Here is a 15,218-nt window from a genome sequence, read left to right on the forward strand (position 1 = left end):
ATGGGTTTTATTTAGATTTTTAAACTGAATATTTTTAGAATTTTAAAAGAGTCTCAATAAATAATAACCATCTCTCCGTAAAAAATAGATAATAAAATTTGAATTAAAAAAATGAGCACAACCGAAGCAAAGGTAATTATCAACAATTTTTATTTTAATATTTATTAGATCACACCAGGAAACCAAGGTACAACAAGCAAAAGGTACAGCCAAGAGAGACTTCTTGATTGATATTGAGAAGAAATATCAACAAGAATGGGAAGATAATCACATTTATGAATCTTCGGCCAGCGATTTGGAAAACAAGGAAAAATTCTTTGCTACTTTCCCATATCCATACATGAACGGTAGACTCCACTTGGGTCACGCTTTCTCTATGACAAAAGCTGAATTCCAAACTCGTTTCCAAAGACTTTTGGGAAAGAATGTTTTGTTCCCATTCGGGTTCCACTGTACAGGTATGCCAATTGCTGCTTGTGCTGATAGATTGAAGAGAGAAATTGAAGATTTTGGAAATCCACCTAAATTCCCAGATGTTCAAGTTAAAAAAACAGATGATGACGAAAAAGTTGAGGATGAATCTGCTGAAGTTAAAACTGGTGAATATCAATGGAATATTATGAGAAAGAACGGATTGTCAGATGAAGATATTGCTAAATTTGCTGATGCCAAATATTGGTTGGAATATTTCCCACCACTTGCCAAGAAGGATCTTCAAAGGTTTGGAGTTGCTTGTGATTTCCGTCGTAGTTTTATCACAACAGATTTGAATCCGTATTATGATTCTTTCATTCGTTGGCAATTTAACCAATTGAAAGAACAAGGAAGAATTAGTTTTGGTAAACGTTACAGCATTTTCTCTCCAAAGGATAACCAACTTTGTGCAGACCACGATAGAGCTGTTGGTGAAGGTGCTAAGCCACAAGAATATACAGTTGTAAAATTGTTCTTGCAAAAACCATACCCAAAGGTTTTGGAACACTTGCAAGATAAGAGAGTTTATTTGGGAGCTGCCACTTTGCGTCCAGAGACAATGTTTGGACAAACAAATTGTTGGCTTTTGCCTGATGGAGAATATGGCGCTTTTGAAACTAATAATGGTGAAGTTATAATTTGTACTGCAAGAGCTGCCAGAAATCTTGCTTGGCAAGAATTGAGTCCAAGACCTGGTGAAGTAGTTCAACTTGCCAAATTTTTGGGAGCTGATTTGATGGGAGCTGCTGTTGATGCACCAATGTCTCCACTCAAAACTATCCATGTTTTGCCAATGATGTCAATTTCTACAAGAAAAACAACTGGTGTTGTCACATCTGTGCCTAGTGATGCACCTGCTGATTTTGCAGCTCTTCAAGATTTGAAGAACAAGGCTGATCTCAGAACAAAATTCAACATCAAAGAAGAATATCTTCATGATCCTATTCCAATTATTGAAGTTCCAGAGTATGGTACTTTGTGTGCTCCAGCTCTCTGTGAAAAATACAAGATTAAATCTCAAAACGATAAGGATGGTTTGGAAAAAGCTAAGGATGAAGCTTATCTTCTCGGATTTAGTAAGGGTGTATTTGTAATGGAAGGTGAATTCAAGGGAATGTCAGTTAAGGACACAAAGAACAGAATTCGTCAAAAATTACTAGATGAAGGAATGGCTGTTCCATATGCTGAACCAGACAAGGAAGTTATCAGTAGATCAGGTGACAGATGTGTTGTCAGTTTGACTGATCAATGGTATTTGGCCTACGGTGAAGAAGAATGGAAGAATGTTGTAATGAATCATCTTAAGACTAAATTCCATGTCTATAACTCTGCCACTATCAATGAACTTGAATCAACAGTGGAATGGTTGAAAGAATGGGGATGTTCAAGATCATATGGTCTTGGTACTAAGCTCCCATGGGATGAACAATTCTTGATTGAATCATTGAGCGATTCTACAATTTACATGGCATACTATACTGTTGCTCATCTTTTGCAAGGTGGAGTTTTGGATGGATCTGGTCAAAGTCCAGCAGGTGTTAAACCAGAGCAATTGACTGACGATATTTGGAGTTACATCTTCCATGGTAAGCCTCTCACTTCAACCAATGGAATTAACCAAGAAGTATTGGATTCATTGAGAAAGGAATTCCAATACTGGTATCCTGTTGATTTGCGTGTCAGTGGTAAGGATTTGATTAAGAACCATTTGACCATGTTCCTTTATAACCATGCTGCTATCTTCCCAGATCAAATGCCAGGATCTATTTTTGCTAACGGTTATGTTATGGTAAACGGTGAAAAGATGAGTAAGCAAGCTGGTAACTTTTTGACTTTGCAAGGTGTTATCGAAATGTATGGCGCTGATGCTACTAGACTTGCTCTTTGTGACAGTGGTGATACTCACGATGATGCTAACTTTGAGCAAAATAATGCCAACAGTGCTGTTCTCAAGCTCAATACCTTCTTGGAATGGATAGAAGAGACACTCACCAAGGGTGATATGAGAGATGAAGAAAGTGAATACCTCTTTGCTGACAAGATCTTTGATGCCAAGATGAATTTGTATGTTACTGAATCAAAGAAACACTACGAGGCTATGGTTTATAAGGAAGTTTTCAAGACTGTTTGGGTTTCAATGCAAGATGCTCTTTCTAAGTATATTGAAACTATGAAGAGAGATTCTATCAAATTGCACAAGAAGCTTATTTTGAGATTTATTGAACTCCAAAGTATTATTCTTTCACCTGTACTTCCTCACTGTACTGAACATATTTGGAAGGAATATCTTAAGAAGGACGGATCAATTGTTAACACTAAATGGCCTGTAGTACCAGCTGCTGATGAATCACTCTTGCTTAGTGATGAATATCTTAAAGATGCTCTCCACAAATTCCGTCAATCTTTCCAAAAGGAATCCAAGGCCAAGAAGAAGGCTCTTAAGGCTTATATTTATGTTGCTGACAAGTATTTGGATTGGCAAATTAAGAGTTTGGAAATTCTTTCAAAGCACAAAGAATCTTTCCATGATAAGGAAAAGGAAGATGCCGCTATGAAGGTTATTTCTCAAGAGCTTAAGGAATTTATGAAGTTCAAGCCAATGCCTTTTGTAGCCCTCAAGAAGGAACAATACAAAAAGGATGGTGATTCGGCTTTGAGCACAGAGTTGCCATTTAATGAATTTGAACTTCTCAACTCAAATATTAACCTTATTAAGGCTTGCTTTGGAGATATTGAAGTTGAAATTTATTCACTTTCTCAAACATATCCAGATCCTTTGAAGAGAGCTACCAGAGCTCAACCAATGGATCCTTCATTTGGTGTTGAATGGGAAAAATAAATTATTTATAATTATTACTATTTAATCATAACATAATTTCGTTCGTGGCAGGGAAGGTTTGAATATTTGCTAATAGCTAAAGTCAATCCCTTAACTCAAAACTATGAGTTGCTTTGATCACAAAAAGTCCAATTATTCAGTCATCGTAAAAATTATTGAGTTAATTAACATTGGTTGGGAAAAAGAGTTTTGCAGACATTAGTGACATTCCGGTTCGAATCATCACTGTATAGAAGACTAAAGAAAACAGCTGTTGAATTAAAAAAACAATCCAATAACCTGGAGAATCCCATACCAGTGTTGGATCTGCAGCATTTCTCGTAAATTCATACTTATTCCAAGTTCGTTAATTTCATCCAAAAAATTCCACTTACAATCTTAAATACTGATGCTCCTCCAATAAGGCAGATATGAAAAATATAGGCCAATATTAAAAATTTAACCAATTTGAAAAAAGCTTGAAATATAAGACCCGATGTAAACATAAGAGTTCTTGAAATAATGATGTAGACAATAACAGCATGAGAAACAAGTGAAGCAACATGAACTCCTAATATTGCATAATAAGCATATGAATTTGTAATCAGAGAAGGACCTATTGCATTACACAGCAAATCTACAAACAATGAAATGAGAAGGAAGGTAATGCTTAATTTCATTTTTTTTGTATGATCAAATCTTAAATACATTCTCGGAAAAAGGAGGGAAACGAAATGCGTGGAATTGTTCTCTCACGCTTGAAGAATCCGTATTTCAATTCGAAAATTAATAAAAACTACAATTCTTTGTCTTTGGTGAATTGGTGTGATAGGTGATGAAGTAATGGGAAAATCGGTGACGACAATAATCAAAACAAAAATACATCACACCATTAGTTGACCGCTGCTGAAAAAATAGTATTATAACCAACAGATATTTCTCCAAATCATCAACATGTTGGCGAGTATTATTGGAACGGATTTTAAAGATCGTATTTTGTTGACGATTTCTTTAGTATTTGCATTGGTACAGTTAACCTATGCTCAGAGTAATAATGCAACTACCAACGGCACTCCGAGTATTGTTTTTGAAAAGACTAATGAACCAATGATGGTGTTTTTAGCAATAGGTGTTTCTCAATGGATTTCCTGTTATTTTGTTGCTACTATTATGTATAATTCAGCCATTTCTAGCCCTTCTTTTAAATTCCCACAAATTAGTGAGAAAATGACAGTTTCCTTTATTACAATTTTGAGATATGCCTATAGCGAACAACCACTATTTATGAGAAGAATTATTGATGCCTATTTTGTAAAGGCACTGTTTTATTTTATTGCCTTCTCTGTTGGTTTTTATTCTGGTATGTGTAATTAATTAGATTTTTACAATGTTCCTGATAGCTATTCAATTGTGGTTTGTTACAAACACAAATGATTTGAGCAAATTGACAACAGTCAATGTTTTTCACATTGAAGTTAATAGAGGAGTTTTGATTGGTGGTGCTTCCTTATATTTCCTAGAATTGGTTTACAGATCTAGAACTCAAATTATCATGATTGCGCACCATTTGGTAACTTTAGTAAATATTGTTTGGATGATTGAGTATGAAAAGACCAATTTGGCATATATGAAGATTTTCATGGTATATGTTTATTTTGTATTTTTGGGTAAGTGCTTGTTAGAATAATATTATTAACAATCCATTAGAATTCCCAGAATCATTTATTATGATTGGATATCGTTTATTCTGTTGTTGGGTTTCTGATTCTAAAATACCTTTGAAAATAAGAGTTGTCTACAAGAGACGTATGAAATATTCAGTACTTGCTCTTGCTTGGATTGATACAATTTTCAAAATTATTGGAAATATTATTGTTCTAGCTATGATTATTATTATGTGGGACGAATTCCCAGTTGAGGTCAGAATTGTATTGATTATTAGTTTTACTGTATTTTTAATTGCTCAAGCTTGGGGACCATACATTTTCTTCAAATTATATTTCAAACTTAGTAAGGCAATTGAAGAGGATAAAGAAAGAGAACATCGCGCCTTGTTAGAAGAAGATTCTGATGAATCAGCTCTTAGCACATACAAACCAATCAATGATGGTAACGAAGTTCAACTCAGAAGCCAACACATGTAGTTTAGTTTCTTATGGAATAAATAAGTTTATCAATTTTACAATTTTCATTTATTTGAATTGACACCCAGATTTCTATTCAAAGTTGGAAGGGAGGAGGATTGAGAAGGTTGTGAAGAGTTTTGTCTAGCAAGTTTGGCTTCTGTATTTTCAAAGAAATTTTCTCTAACATTCCCCCTTTCATAAACTTTTGAATAAATAGAGTATGCATCGTCTGAAATATATTGGAGAGGTGTGTTTGGTTCTTGTCCAATTTCCGAACGTAAACATTTGATGTATGTTGAAAGAAGTGAAAAACTGATGCTTGGGTTGAATGTTTTCCAAGTGCCAGCATAAAACTCCTCTAATCTAATATCACACCTATGTGGACGAACATAATCAAGTGTGCGGTTATCCTTTTTCTTTTTAGCTCCCTTGTTGTTTGTACTCTTATCGTTAATTGTTAATTTTGTTGAATCATTTTCCACTCTTTCCGATTGTATTGTTTCTTCTTGTGTTTGCTTGTTCATTTTTTCTTGTTCGTTTAAATGAGTTTGATGTGGCGCCAAATAAATAAACTTTATCTACAATTTAAAAAAAAATGAATCCAAATGAATTGTTACAGCTTCGACAAGCCCGACTTGAAGCTTTACGAGAAAACAAGAAGTTTAAGGATGAATGGGCAGAGAACAATGAAAAAATACATAAAAGAAATATGGACATTAAGAAGGAACGAGAAGCTATTGATATAAAAATTAAAACATCAATGTCTTTGAAAAAAAAAAGACAAGAGGAGGTAAGATGTCTTTAGATCCGATTATTAATTAATGTAGTTGAGAAAAAAAGTTTCAAGATCCGAAGTGTTTTCAGGCATTGAGGAGTTTGAAAAAAAGTTGGAGCATACCGAAACCAATAAAGAACCACAACTGGAAAAAGCATCTGTGCCAGTCAATGCTAATACATCAGTCACCTCAATAGAAAAACTAGAAAAGGAAAGTTCGAACACAAGAGATGCCAACTCTTATCTTAAAAAGATAAAAGCTAAAAGAAGTGAAGAGCATGCAAGTAGAAAGGAGAAGGAGCAAAGAAGAAGAAAAGTTCTAATGGAACAACAACAGGTGTTTAAAGACTTAGAAGAATCCAGAAGAAGAGAGGTACTACTGGAAAAATTAATGAAAAAATCTATGGAGGAAAGACAGTTAGCCAAAGAGTTAAACGAAATTAAACAATTAAAACAGGTGATGAAGGAAAATAGAGAAATAAGAGAAAAACAATATGCTGAAAGAAGAAGAAAAGATTTTGAAGAGAAGCAAAGAAGAGAAACTGACCTTATGGAAAAGGAAAAGGAGGAAAGAAAAATCAAAAAGAGGGAGTTAATTGAAAAGCACAAACTATTGTTGGAAGAGAAGTCGAAACAAAAAAGAGAAAAACATTGGAATATTTGCTTTGAGATTTCTAATCAGATCATTGATTTATCATTTAAAGAAATTGAATATGCTGAAACAACAGAAGGAGAAAAGCCAACAACAGCAGAGATTCTTGAATGGAGAAAAATGTTCGTAAAGGGTGTCTATGATGATGAATCCACAAAGGAAGATGATGCTGAGCTCGAACAGTCTAGAGAAATGGAACAAAGTCTTCAAACACATGAAACTGTTGATTTAGATGTGATTGATATGGCAGAATTTAAGGATTATTTATCATGTAAGGGAGTTTGGAAAGAATCTTCTGATGAAACAGAAAAGGTATCCAACTTTATCAAAGATGTAGTCTCAAAACTTCACGATAAGATTCATCCTCTACCTTCACCAAAGACTGAACCTGTTCTCAAGAGCAAATATTCATATAATGTAATTTTGACAGGAAAACCAATGAGCGGGAAATCAACTGTTTGCAAAAAAATAGCATCTCAACTTTCTCTCTTTCACATCAATACAGAGGCTATTTTAAAATCACTCCTGGATGGGGAGAACAAGTCATCAGAGTATTCAGAAATTGCTAATAGAGCTAGAGCCTGTTTGTTGGATGGTAGGGAAATAGATGAAGAAATAATAGTTGACTTGATATTATTGGAGATAGAAAAAGTTGAAAAAATAGAAAATACAACATACCAAGGGTGGTTGATAGAAGGTTATCCATTGACTCTGGAGGCAGCAAAAATTTTAGAGAGAAGAATATCAGGATACACACCATCTGTGGAGGAATTTGTTGGGACAGATTCTGAAGTCAAGCTGAACTCTGTTATTCTAAATCAAAATAGTTGCAAGAAGTCTGATGAAGAGCTTATGAAGCGTTTAGTACCATTCCAGGCATTCACATCTGTAATATTTATTGATGTTGAAGATGAATTAGTTTTCGAACGATTGGCAGACCAAAAAGTGGATCCTCTTACTGGAACTGTTTACCACATGATTTACTCACCACCTGAGAGTGTGGACATTTCTACAAGACTTGTACCAATTGATGAACATGTAAGATTGGACAAGGCTCAAATTAATTCCCAACTGGTTTCGTTTGCTAAATCAAAGCGTGAACTAATGAATTGGTATAAGAAATTTGAAAATGTGTTTGAAGCAAAAGAAAACAGTATTGATGATTTGGTAAAAGAATGTTCCAATATTATTACTAATCACAAGAGAGAACCATTCCAAAACCACATTCAAACGGAACCAGAAAATTCAGAAATAGAGCAAAGTGGTGGACCTGAAAAAAAAGAACTCGATGTTGAATTTTGCAAGTTATTCTTGAGTGAGTGGATGTCAATAGAACAAAATTATGTGGGCAGCTGCAAATTGGTGTTTAGGAATTTGAGAGATTTTAGAAAGTCATTCTTTAAGCAATTTTCAGATCTCAAAGAGCAATTCATGAACTTTTTACTTAGACCAGACGACAAACAAGTGTATATCACTCAATTCCAGAATGACTTCAACAGATTACCATTAGAACTTAGGAGTAATTCTCAAGTGAAAGATGAGCTTCATAGAAGGTCTGAAGATCTCAAGGAAACTCTTTGGACTCTATGTGACGAGAAAAAGTTAGAGGCAGAAAAGGAATTAGAAGAGCACCAGAAAGAATCATGGTTAAAAACACACAAAAAAGCTGTCACACGCCAATACATGCAACTCATTCAATTGGAGCTTAACAGATTTATAGAACAGAGCAAGTTTTTATTTGATTATTTTGTTGAACAATACTTTTCTAACGATTTAAGCATTGGTGCAACAATTGATCTAAAGAAAACTTTATCTGCCCCAATTCTTTCTGTAAATATTGAGGAGTTATTTGTTGATGTCATCTCAGGGGCTTCAAACACCAAATCAACAAACAAAAAGCCAACAAAACCTTCCACGAATTCCAGCACCAGATCAAAGATTGATCAACAAGACCAAGACCTTAACATTGAAGATTGCTTTGAAAGAGCAAAAACTACATGTGATACTCTAGATCTTTTAATTACACTGCAAAATTACATTGATAAAAACGGGAAAAAGAAAAAGGAGAAAACAAAGGATCCCTATGTTGATATTCCTTTGGAAGTGAGAGAGTGTATGGGGAAAGAGAAGGAGATATTTTTGAGAAGGATTACGCTCATTAAGGAAAGATGTCTAAATTCCCTTAAAGACCAACTTGAATCAAAATCTAATCATATTTTCGGCACCATGAGAGATTGGATAGGACAACGTTACAGAACCGATATGGCAAATATTGGTCTCCTTTCCAGAACCATACAAGATTTTATTGAAAAGGAAACTCCTATAGTTAACGAGATGAGAATAGAAGGTAACAAGTGTATAATAGATGAGAGTGTACAGATGACTAACCCGTTACCATTGCACTCTACAAGTAGATCTCAATTGACTACGCAAGAAGCTCCGGAGACAGTGGTTTCCTTCACTAAATCATTCACACCACATCAAGTATTTTCATTATACGAAAGGCTACAAGCACCAAGTCCTAGCGGATTTGTTGAGCTAGAAGAGATTACTACTACACTTTTAATTCTTATCGATTCAACATTCGGATCAATGGAACTGCCAAACCAATGGTTAGACTATGACAATGACAAGGTTAGAGAAATTACAAAAAGGTTTGATCCATTCAAGAAGGGATATATTAATTGGAGAACATTTTTATTATCTGCTTTATTTACATTTTTCCATCGTCTTCCAACCATTGAGGATATTAGAAAACTCCTTTTAATAGTTCATCCGCTTGTGTCATCTGGAGAAACCAACTTAAAGCAAGAACAATTTACGGATCTTTTAATCAGATGGATTGGCGAAACAGGTATTTCAAGTAATGAGGAAGAGGTATCAAAAGTGTTGTTCAACCTTTTCAAACCATTTATTAATGCAACAGTCTCCAACACTGTAAATATTAGAAGCGTTCTCCTTTACCTTTGTTTAGATAATCAATCAATTATTGGAACTCTCACAAAGGGATTTGAAGTATTGTCCTATCTGAATGGAACAGAAGGTTTGGATGATAGTGGTGTCTTTGAAATCATGAATTTTAATATTGATGTTGAAGAGGACGTAGAAGATTCATTTTCACTTTCTCAAATAAGAGCAGTTTTTGCAGAACTGAAAAAGTCAAAGTCTAGTGTGTCCCTTGAAGAATTTTCATGTGCCTCCATTGGCAAGACAATGCTAAAAAAAAGTGTACATTTGAAATTGGGTTCTGTATTCTATTAGAGAAATAAAACATTTACAATTTATTTTCGAGCAATTTCAATGCCATTTCTTCAGCTTCATCAAGACCAACAGTTTGCTTCTTCTTTTTTGGAACAATAGTTGGCAGATTGGATTGAGTAGCCATTAACTGGTCGAACTTTCTCTTCTTTTCGTCTGCTTTTTCTTTGACTTGCTTGTCATGTTCTGCCTTTTCTTTGAACCTTTGTGTTGTAGAAACTTTTTGCTCTGGTTGTTCCATAGCATTCACAAAGTCTTCATAAGATTCATCAACATCCTCTTCATCAGGCAAGGCACTTGTACTGGTGTTGGGAGTGTTGGCTTTAACAACCCTTTGGTAGTCAAATGGATCTTCCTCCAAAAGATCAGCCTTTCTTCTAAGCTCTTCCAATTCTTTCTCTCTCTTCTTTGTAATTTCCTTCTGATTTTTTAATCTCTCCTTATCCTGTTCTTTATCTGTGGAAGCAGTCTTTTTCATTCTAGTTTTAATTTCATTTAGAAACTCAGAACGATCATTAGTCAAATTGGATAAGTTGGTATTCTTTAATTCGCTCAAAACAGACTCCAACTTGGATATTTTCCCACCTTCCTTGTTAAAAATAATGTGCTTTTTTCCATCAATCTTTTGCATGAATTTCTTCTTATTTACATAGAGTGGGACATTATCCTTTTCATCCAATTTGTGATTTTCTCTTTTCATATAAAAGAAATCATCATCTGCTGTAACCTCCTCTCCTATTACAATCTTGTCTAATTCTGCCTTCTTTTGCATGAATTTGTCAATTTTAGATAATTTCTTCTTTTTCTTTTCTTCTCCCTCTTCTGGTTCATTTTCCAAATCTTTTTCAGAATCTGAATCGTCTGAGTCATCGTCTGAATCGTCTGAATCGCTAGATACAGCGTTAGGATCGTACTCCACCTGATATTGAATATCGTCATCTGCATCATCAACAGGAATACTGTCAATCATATTTTGAATTTTGACATCTTCCTCTTCGTCGCTTTCTTCATTTCTTGGATTTTCTTCTCCTTCTGCGCTATCATAGTCAACCTCTGGTTGCTCCTCTTCATCTCCTTTTTGAATTTTACCATTCTCTGTGGTTACGTCTGATTCTGAATCGCTTGAATCACTGGAGTCCATTTCATCCGAATCATCATCACTGCTTTGATCGTCCTCTGCATCATCCTCTGTCATATTAAGGCGTACTTCCTTCTTTACTCTATCGCTTGGGTTCAGGATCAATACAGGTTTAATAGCAAGCCCCAGCTTGACAGCAAATGCATCCAAATTGAGTGCCTTAAAATCAATATCATAACCATAATGTTTGTAAACATGTTTAAGATATGTTTGGAAATATTTAACAGCAGCTTGCTTTAAATTTGTATCGTGTGATAGAAGGGCAGCGAGTTGAGCTCTGATAGTGACAATCTTTTCTGGATTAATTTTCATTTCCTTTAAACTTCCTGTTTCCAAACTATCCTTATCAAATAAAAATGTTAAGAGAGGCTTTTCTTGTGGAGTTACAACAACGACTGATTTTCCATCAGCATCATTTCTAGCAGTTCTTCCCATTCTATGAATGTAAAAAGCTTTGGAAACTGGTGCATCGAGTTGTAAAACGAAATCTACGCGAGGAAAATCCAATCCACGAGCTGCTATATCTGTTGCAAAGAGAACTGCTGCTTTAGCTGATGTAAACCCTTCGAACATTTCTCTTCTAGAGCCTTGCGACATTCTTCCTGCCAATTTGAACATTTTAACTGATAGTGGTAAGTGTTTAAACACAGTATGTAAAAATGAGACTTGTTTCACAGTGGACGAAAAAACAATAACCTTCTTATTTTGGTGAGACTTGAGGAAAGAGAATAAAATATCAATCTTATCTTCCAATTGACATTCAATATAGTGTTGAGTTAATTGTTTTGGAACTGGTTCTGATTCGTGGACAGATATATATTCTGTATTTGTCTTACTTAATGAAAGTCGTGCAAGATCTTTGATATCTCTAGTTTGAGTAGCACTAAACAAAAGTGTTTGTCTGCTTTTTGGTAAGCCATCCAAAATTGAGTTCAATTCATTTCTGAAACCTAATTCAAGTAATCTATCAGCTTCATCCAAAACAAGAACTTGTAGGTTTGAACAAATAAATCCTGCTGTTTCATCCATATGTTGAAGTAATCTACCAGGTGTTGCAACAAGAATATTCATATTACAAATATGTTCTTTTTCCTCTTTTAAATTCTTAGTACCACCAACAAGTAAACCTGCTGAAAAATGGTGGTATCTTCCACAAAGTTTTAAAACTTCGAATATTTGCTGTGCTAATTCTCTATTTGGTGATAAAATCAATGCACCAAGTCCATCAAGTTTTCCCCATCTTTTTCTATATAATAATTCTAATACTGGCAATACAAATGCTAAAGTTTTACCGGAGCCTGTTCTGGCAGCACCTAGAATATCCCTTCCTCCTAGTGCATGTAGTATTGATGCCTTTTGAATGTCCTTCATAGTGACAAAGCCAGCTTTTTTAAGTGCATCTTTAGAATATTGAGAGATTGGTAATTCTAAAAATTTACTAAATTGTGATGGCAATGCTACAGAAGATTTGGTTGATGTTTTAGCAAGAGGGTTAATTCCTTTTGGTGGTGTTAATTCAATAACTTTTTGTTTAAGTATTTCCACTTCCTCGTTCTCCTTCTTTAACTTTTCAACAGGAGTTAACCGCGTAGATCTTGGCATTTTTTTCCTTCAAACATCTTAAGTCGTCTGTATTTAGTTTGTCTAAAGTCTTCCAACATTCAACAATAACCTTGAAACTTTTGTTTTAAATTGAAGGTGATAAAGGATTGATTTTGATTGCATAAAACGAATATAATTATTCATTAAAAAAAATGCTCAAGTCTAGTGGATTCATATTCAACCCTCGAGTCATTGCCAATAATGTCATCGGAATCACAAGGAAGAGTAACAATTCACCATTCATGAATTGTTATAATGCTCCATCAAGAGTGATTAGTGCCTTGTATCATTTTAACATTATTGCGAACAAGAAGTTTTCCTCTTTTACCAGTGGAGGAGGAGCCGATAGAACTCAACTAACTATTTATGAACAATTGAGATCAAGAACATCATCTCATAGAGAAGATAATGAAGATAATGAAGAAAGAGTAAAAGAAAAACCAAGAGTTGTCAATAAGAATCAGAGGTATTTGGACCGAAATGAAAAGAGACATTCCAGACAAGCTCACGATGATGGAAGCAGAAGAAGAGAAGGAAGGGATAGAGACTACCATAGTAGAGACAGAAGAAGGAAACAAAACCATTTCGAAGAAGATGATCCTTGGGCTGAAAAGCCAAAAGTAAAGAAATATTTACCGCCTCCTGAGCTCACTAGAAACAAATACATCACAGATGACTTGGAGCATCATTTTTCGAATAGCAAACCTAAGACTAAGGTTCCAGCCTTCTTTGCAAATATTTCTAACTCTGCACAAGATGTACAAAAGATGAAATCTAATGTAATCAACCATATTGCAGATCATAAAATGAAAAGGGGACACATTCAGAACATCTCACACAAGAACTCAACAACGAAAATTGAAACCCCAATTGTAGATAAGATTGATTCTGAGCTAAGTGAATTATTAGGAGGTGAAGATATTGAACTTTCACAAAATTCTAAAAGATTTGAAATTATTGATAGTATCGCCAATCTTGAAGATAATGCTCTCTTTGATGAAATTGAAAATGAAGAAATAGATCTCTCTCAAATCAACCTATCTCCTGAAGAAAATCGTTCAAGACTTCAAACTTTTTACTTTTCAACTCTTCCTGAATACATAGAAGAATGTTTATTGAACATTTTGAAAAATCAAGACTCAATGACAGACAGTGAATATTACAAATATCTCAATATGGAAAGGTTGTACATTACCAGTGCAAAACTTTCTGAAGATTATAGAACAATAACGTTAAACTATAGATTGTTGGTAAGAGAAGGTATTGATGAAATGGGAGAGGAAGCTAACCAAAGAGATGCTCAAATTATTGATAAATTATTTGCCACCCAATTTGTCAAACCAACACTAGAAACCTTTGAGAATATGCATGGTAGAGTGATGTTGCGTGATTTTGAAAAGCCAAAGACTATCAAACTCAATTTTAAGGGAATCAAATTGCATGAACCAAGTATTTTTGACGAGCCATTACCAAATGTTAAACCTGGTGAGAGAAGACCACACATTAACCCATTTGCAGAACTGCCATATTTTACAGGAAAACCAATGAGTGGTGAAAGAGCAATTAACATTCTCAATAACTTGGGTATTAGCATCCCAGACGATTCAGAAGCAGCAGAAAAAAAGAACTCAGATAAACCAACCACAACGAGAAAACAAAGAGAAACAAAATAAACATGCTGGATAATATCCGTATTATTGGTTGTTTTTGGATTTACATCTTTAATTCTTCTTGGAATTTTTGCAAGGTTTCCTCAGGAGTAAGTTCCTTCTTTTCATTCTTTTCAAAAAGAAACTCTGGCGCCTTTTCTTTATCTAAAAGTGTAATAGTTGCCATGGTTGCATTGTCACCCTTTCTGTTCTTCCACAATCTTTCAATTGATGTATAACCTCCTTGTCGTTCCTTGAATCTCTCTGGGAATGTTTGGATAGCTTTTTGGATAGCTTCTTCTTCATATAAATACGATTTAATTTGATTGTGGGCATGCTCGCTATTTCTCTTAGAAAGTGTAACCATCTTGTCGATGAAGGTTCTCAATTGCTTTGCTTTCACTATCGTTGTTGTTATTTTATCGTGTTTAATCAAGTTTGTGGTCAAACTTCTCATAAGAGCTTTATATCCAATCCATAACAAATTAATAAATGTAAAACATCCAATCCGTATCATGTTCAAAATTAACACGTTCCAATTTAATATCCACTACGAAATTTCGTTTACACATACCTTCTCTTTGGGCGGCGTCTCTTGAAAAATGTTTAAAGAAATGTCCTCTCATTTTTTGTATTTTTATTTATTCAATTTTTTCATATCAATTTGAAATTTATTATTAATAAACCTTCAAAGAGAGTGACCTGATTAACTACAGCTTATTATTG

At 34.5% G+C, this 15,218-nt stretch overlaps 6 protein-coding genes across 6 annotated transcripts; 4 read left to right on the forward strand and 2 right to left on the reverse strand.

The window, feature by feature from the left end:
• The first annotated feature begins 69 nt into the window (after positions 1 to 69).
• On the forward strand, positions 70 to 3,332 carry NAEGRDRAFT_77735 (uncharacterized protein). Its single transcript, XM_002683080.1, has 2 exons — positions 70 to 132; positions 179 to 3,332. The coding sequence occupies exons 1-2, from the start codon at positions 112 to 114 to the stop codon at positions 3,311 to 3,313; spliced, it is 3,156 nt and encodes a 1,051-aa protein (XP_002683126.1). The 5' UTR covers positions 70 to 111; the 3' UTR covers positions 3,314 to 3,332.
• A 914-nt stretch (positions 3,333 to 4,246) lies between these two features.
• On the forward strand, positions 4,247 to 5,477 carry NAEGRDRAFT_77736 (polysaccharide biosynthesis protein; the record flags this gene model as incomplete). Its single annotated transcript, XM_002683081.1, has 3 exons — positions 4,247 to 4,652; positions 4,693 to 4,959; positions 5,000 to 5,477. 3 exons carry the CDS (start codon positions 4,247 to 4,249, stop codon positions 5,434 to 5,436), a joined length of 1,110 nt encoding a protein of 369 aa, XP_002683127.1. The 3' UTR covers positions 5,437 to 5,477.
• Positions 5,478 to 5,638: 161 nt separating this feature from the next.
• Positions 5,639 to 9,876, forward strand: NAEGRDRAFT_45058 (cpc1/kpl2; the record flags this gene model as incomplete). The annotated part of the gene is made up of 3 exons (XM_002683082.1): positions 5,639 to 5,665; positions 6,246 to 9,722; positions 9,820 to 9,876. The coding sequence occupies 3 exons, from the start codon at positions 5,639 to 5,641 to the stop codon at positions 9,874 to 9,876; spliced, it is 3,561 nt and encodes a 1,186-aa protein (XP_002683128.1).
• Positions 9,877 to 10,104: 228 nt separating this feature from the next.
• NAEGRDRAFT_77737 (dead box RNA helicase) lies at positions 10,105 to 12,843 on the reverse strand (the record flags this gene model as incomplete). The annotated part of the gene is made up of 1 exon (XM_002683410.1): positions 10,105 to 12,843. One exon carries the CDS (start codon positions 12,841 to 12,843, stop codon positions 10,120 to 10,122), a length of 2,724 nt encoding a protein of 907 aa, XP_002683456.1. The 3' UTR covers positions 10,105 to 10,119.
• Positions 12,844 to 12,995: 152 nt separating this feature from the next.
• NAEGRDRAFT_77738 (uncharacterized protein) lies at positions 12,996 to 14,555 on the forward strand (the record flags this gene model as incomplete). The annotated part of the gene is made up of 1 exon (XM_002683083.1): positions 12,996 to 14,555. One exon carries the CDS (start codon positions 12,996 to 12,998, stop codon positions 14,514 to 14,516), a length of 1,521 nt encoding a protein of 506 aa, XP_002683129.1. The 3' UTR covers positions 14,517 to 14,555.
• Positions 14,556 to 14,658: 103 nt separating this feature from the next.
• Positions 14,659 to 14,958, reverse strand: NAEGRDRAFT_5057 (uncharacterized protein; the record flags this gene model as incomplete). The annotated part of the gene is made up of 1 exon (XM_002683411.1): positions 14,659 to 14,958. A coding segment is annotated over one exon (300 nt), but the record flags the coding sequence as incomplete, so codon positions are not given.
• Between the last annotated feature and the right edge of the window lie 260 nt (positions 14,959 to 15,218).

This window comes from Naegleria gruberi (genome assembly GCF_000004985.1).
Source record: "Naegleria gruberi genomic scaffold NAEGRscaffold_1, whole genome shotgun sequence".
NCBI lineage: Eukaryota > Heterolobosea > Eutetramitea > Acrasida > Naegleriidae > Naegleria > Naegleria gruberi.

What these genes read in the sequence shown, in the direction of transcription:
- NAEGRDRAFT_77735 (XM_002683080.1), top strand. Translation starts at nt 112, where the DNA reads ATGAGCACAACCGAAGCAAAG. An exon ending in TGAGCACAACCGAAGCAAAG is followed by an intron (nt 133 to 178) that starts GTAATTATCAAC and finishes AGATCACACCAG; the next exon opens with GAAACCAAGGTACAACAAGC.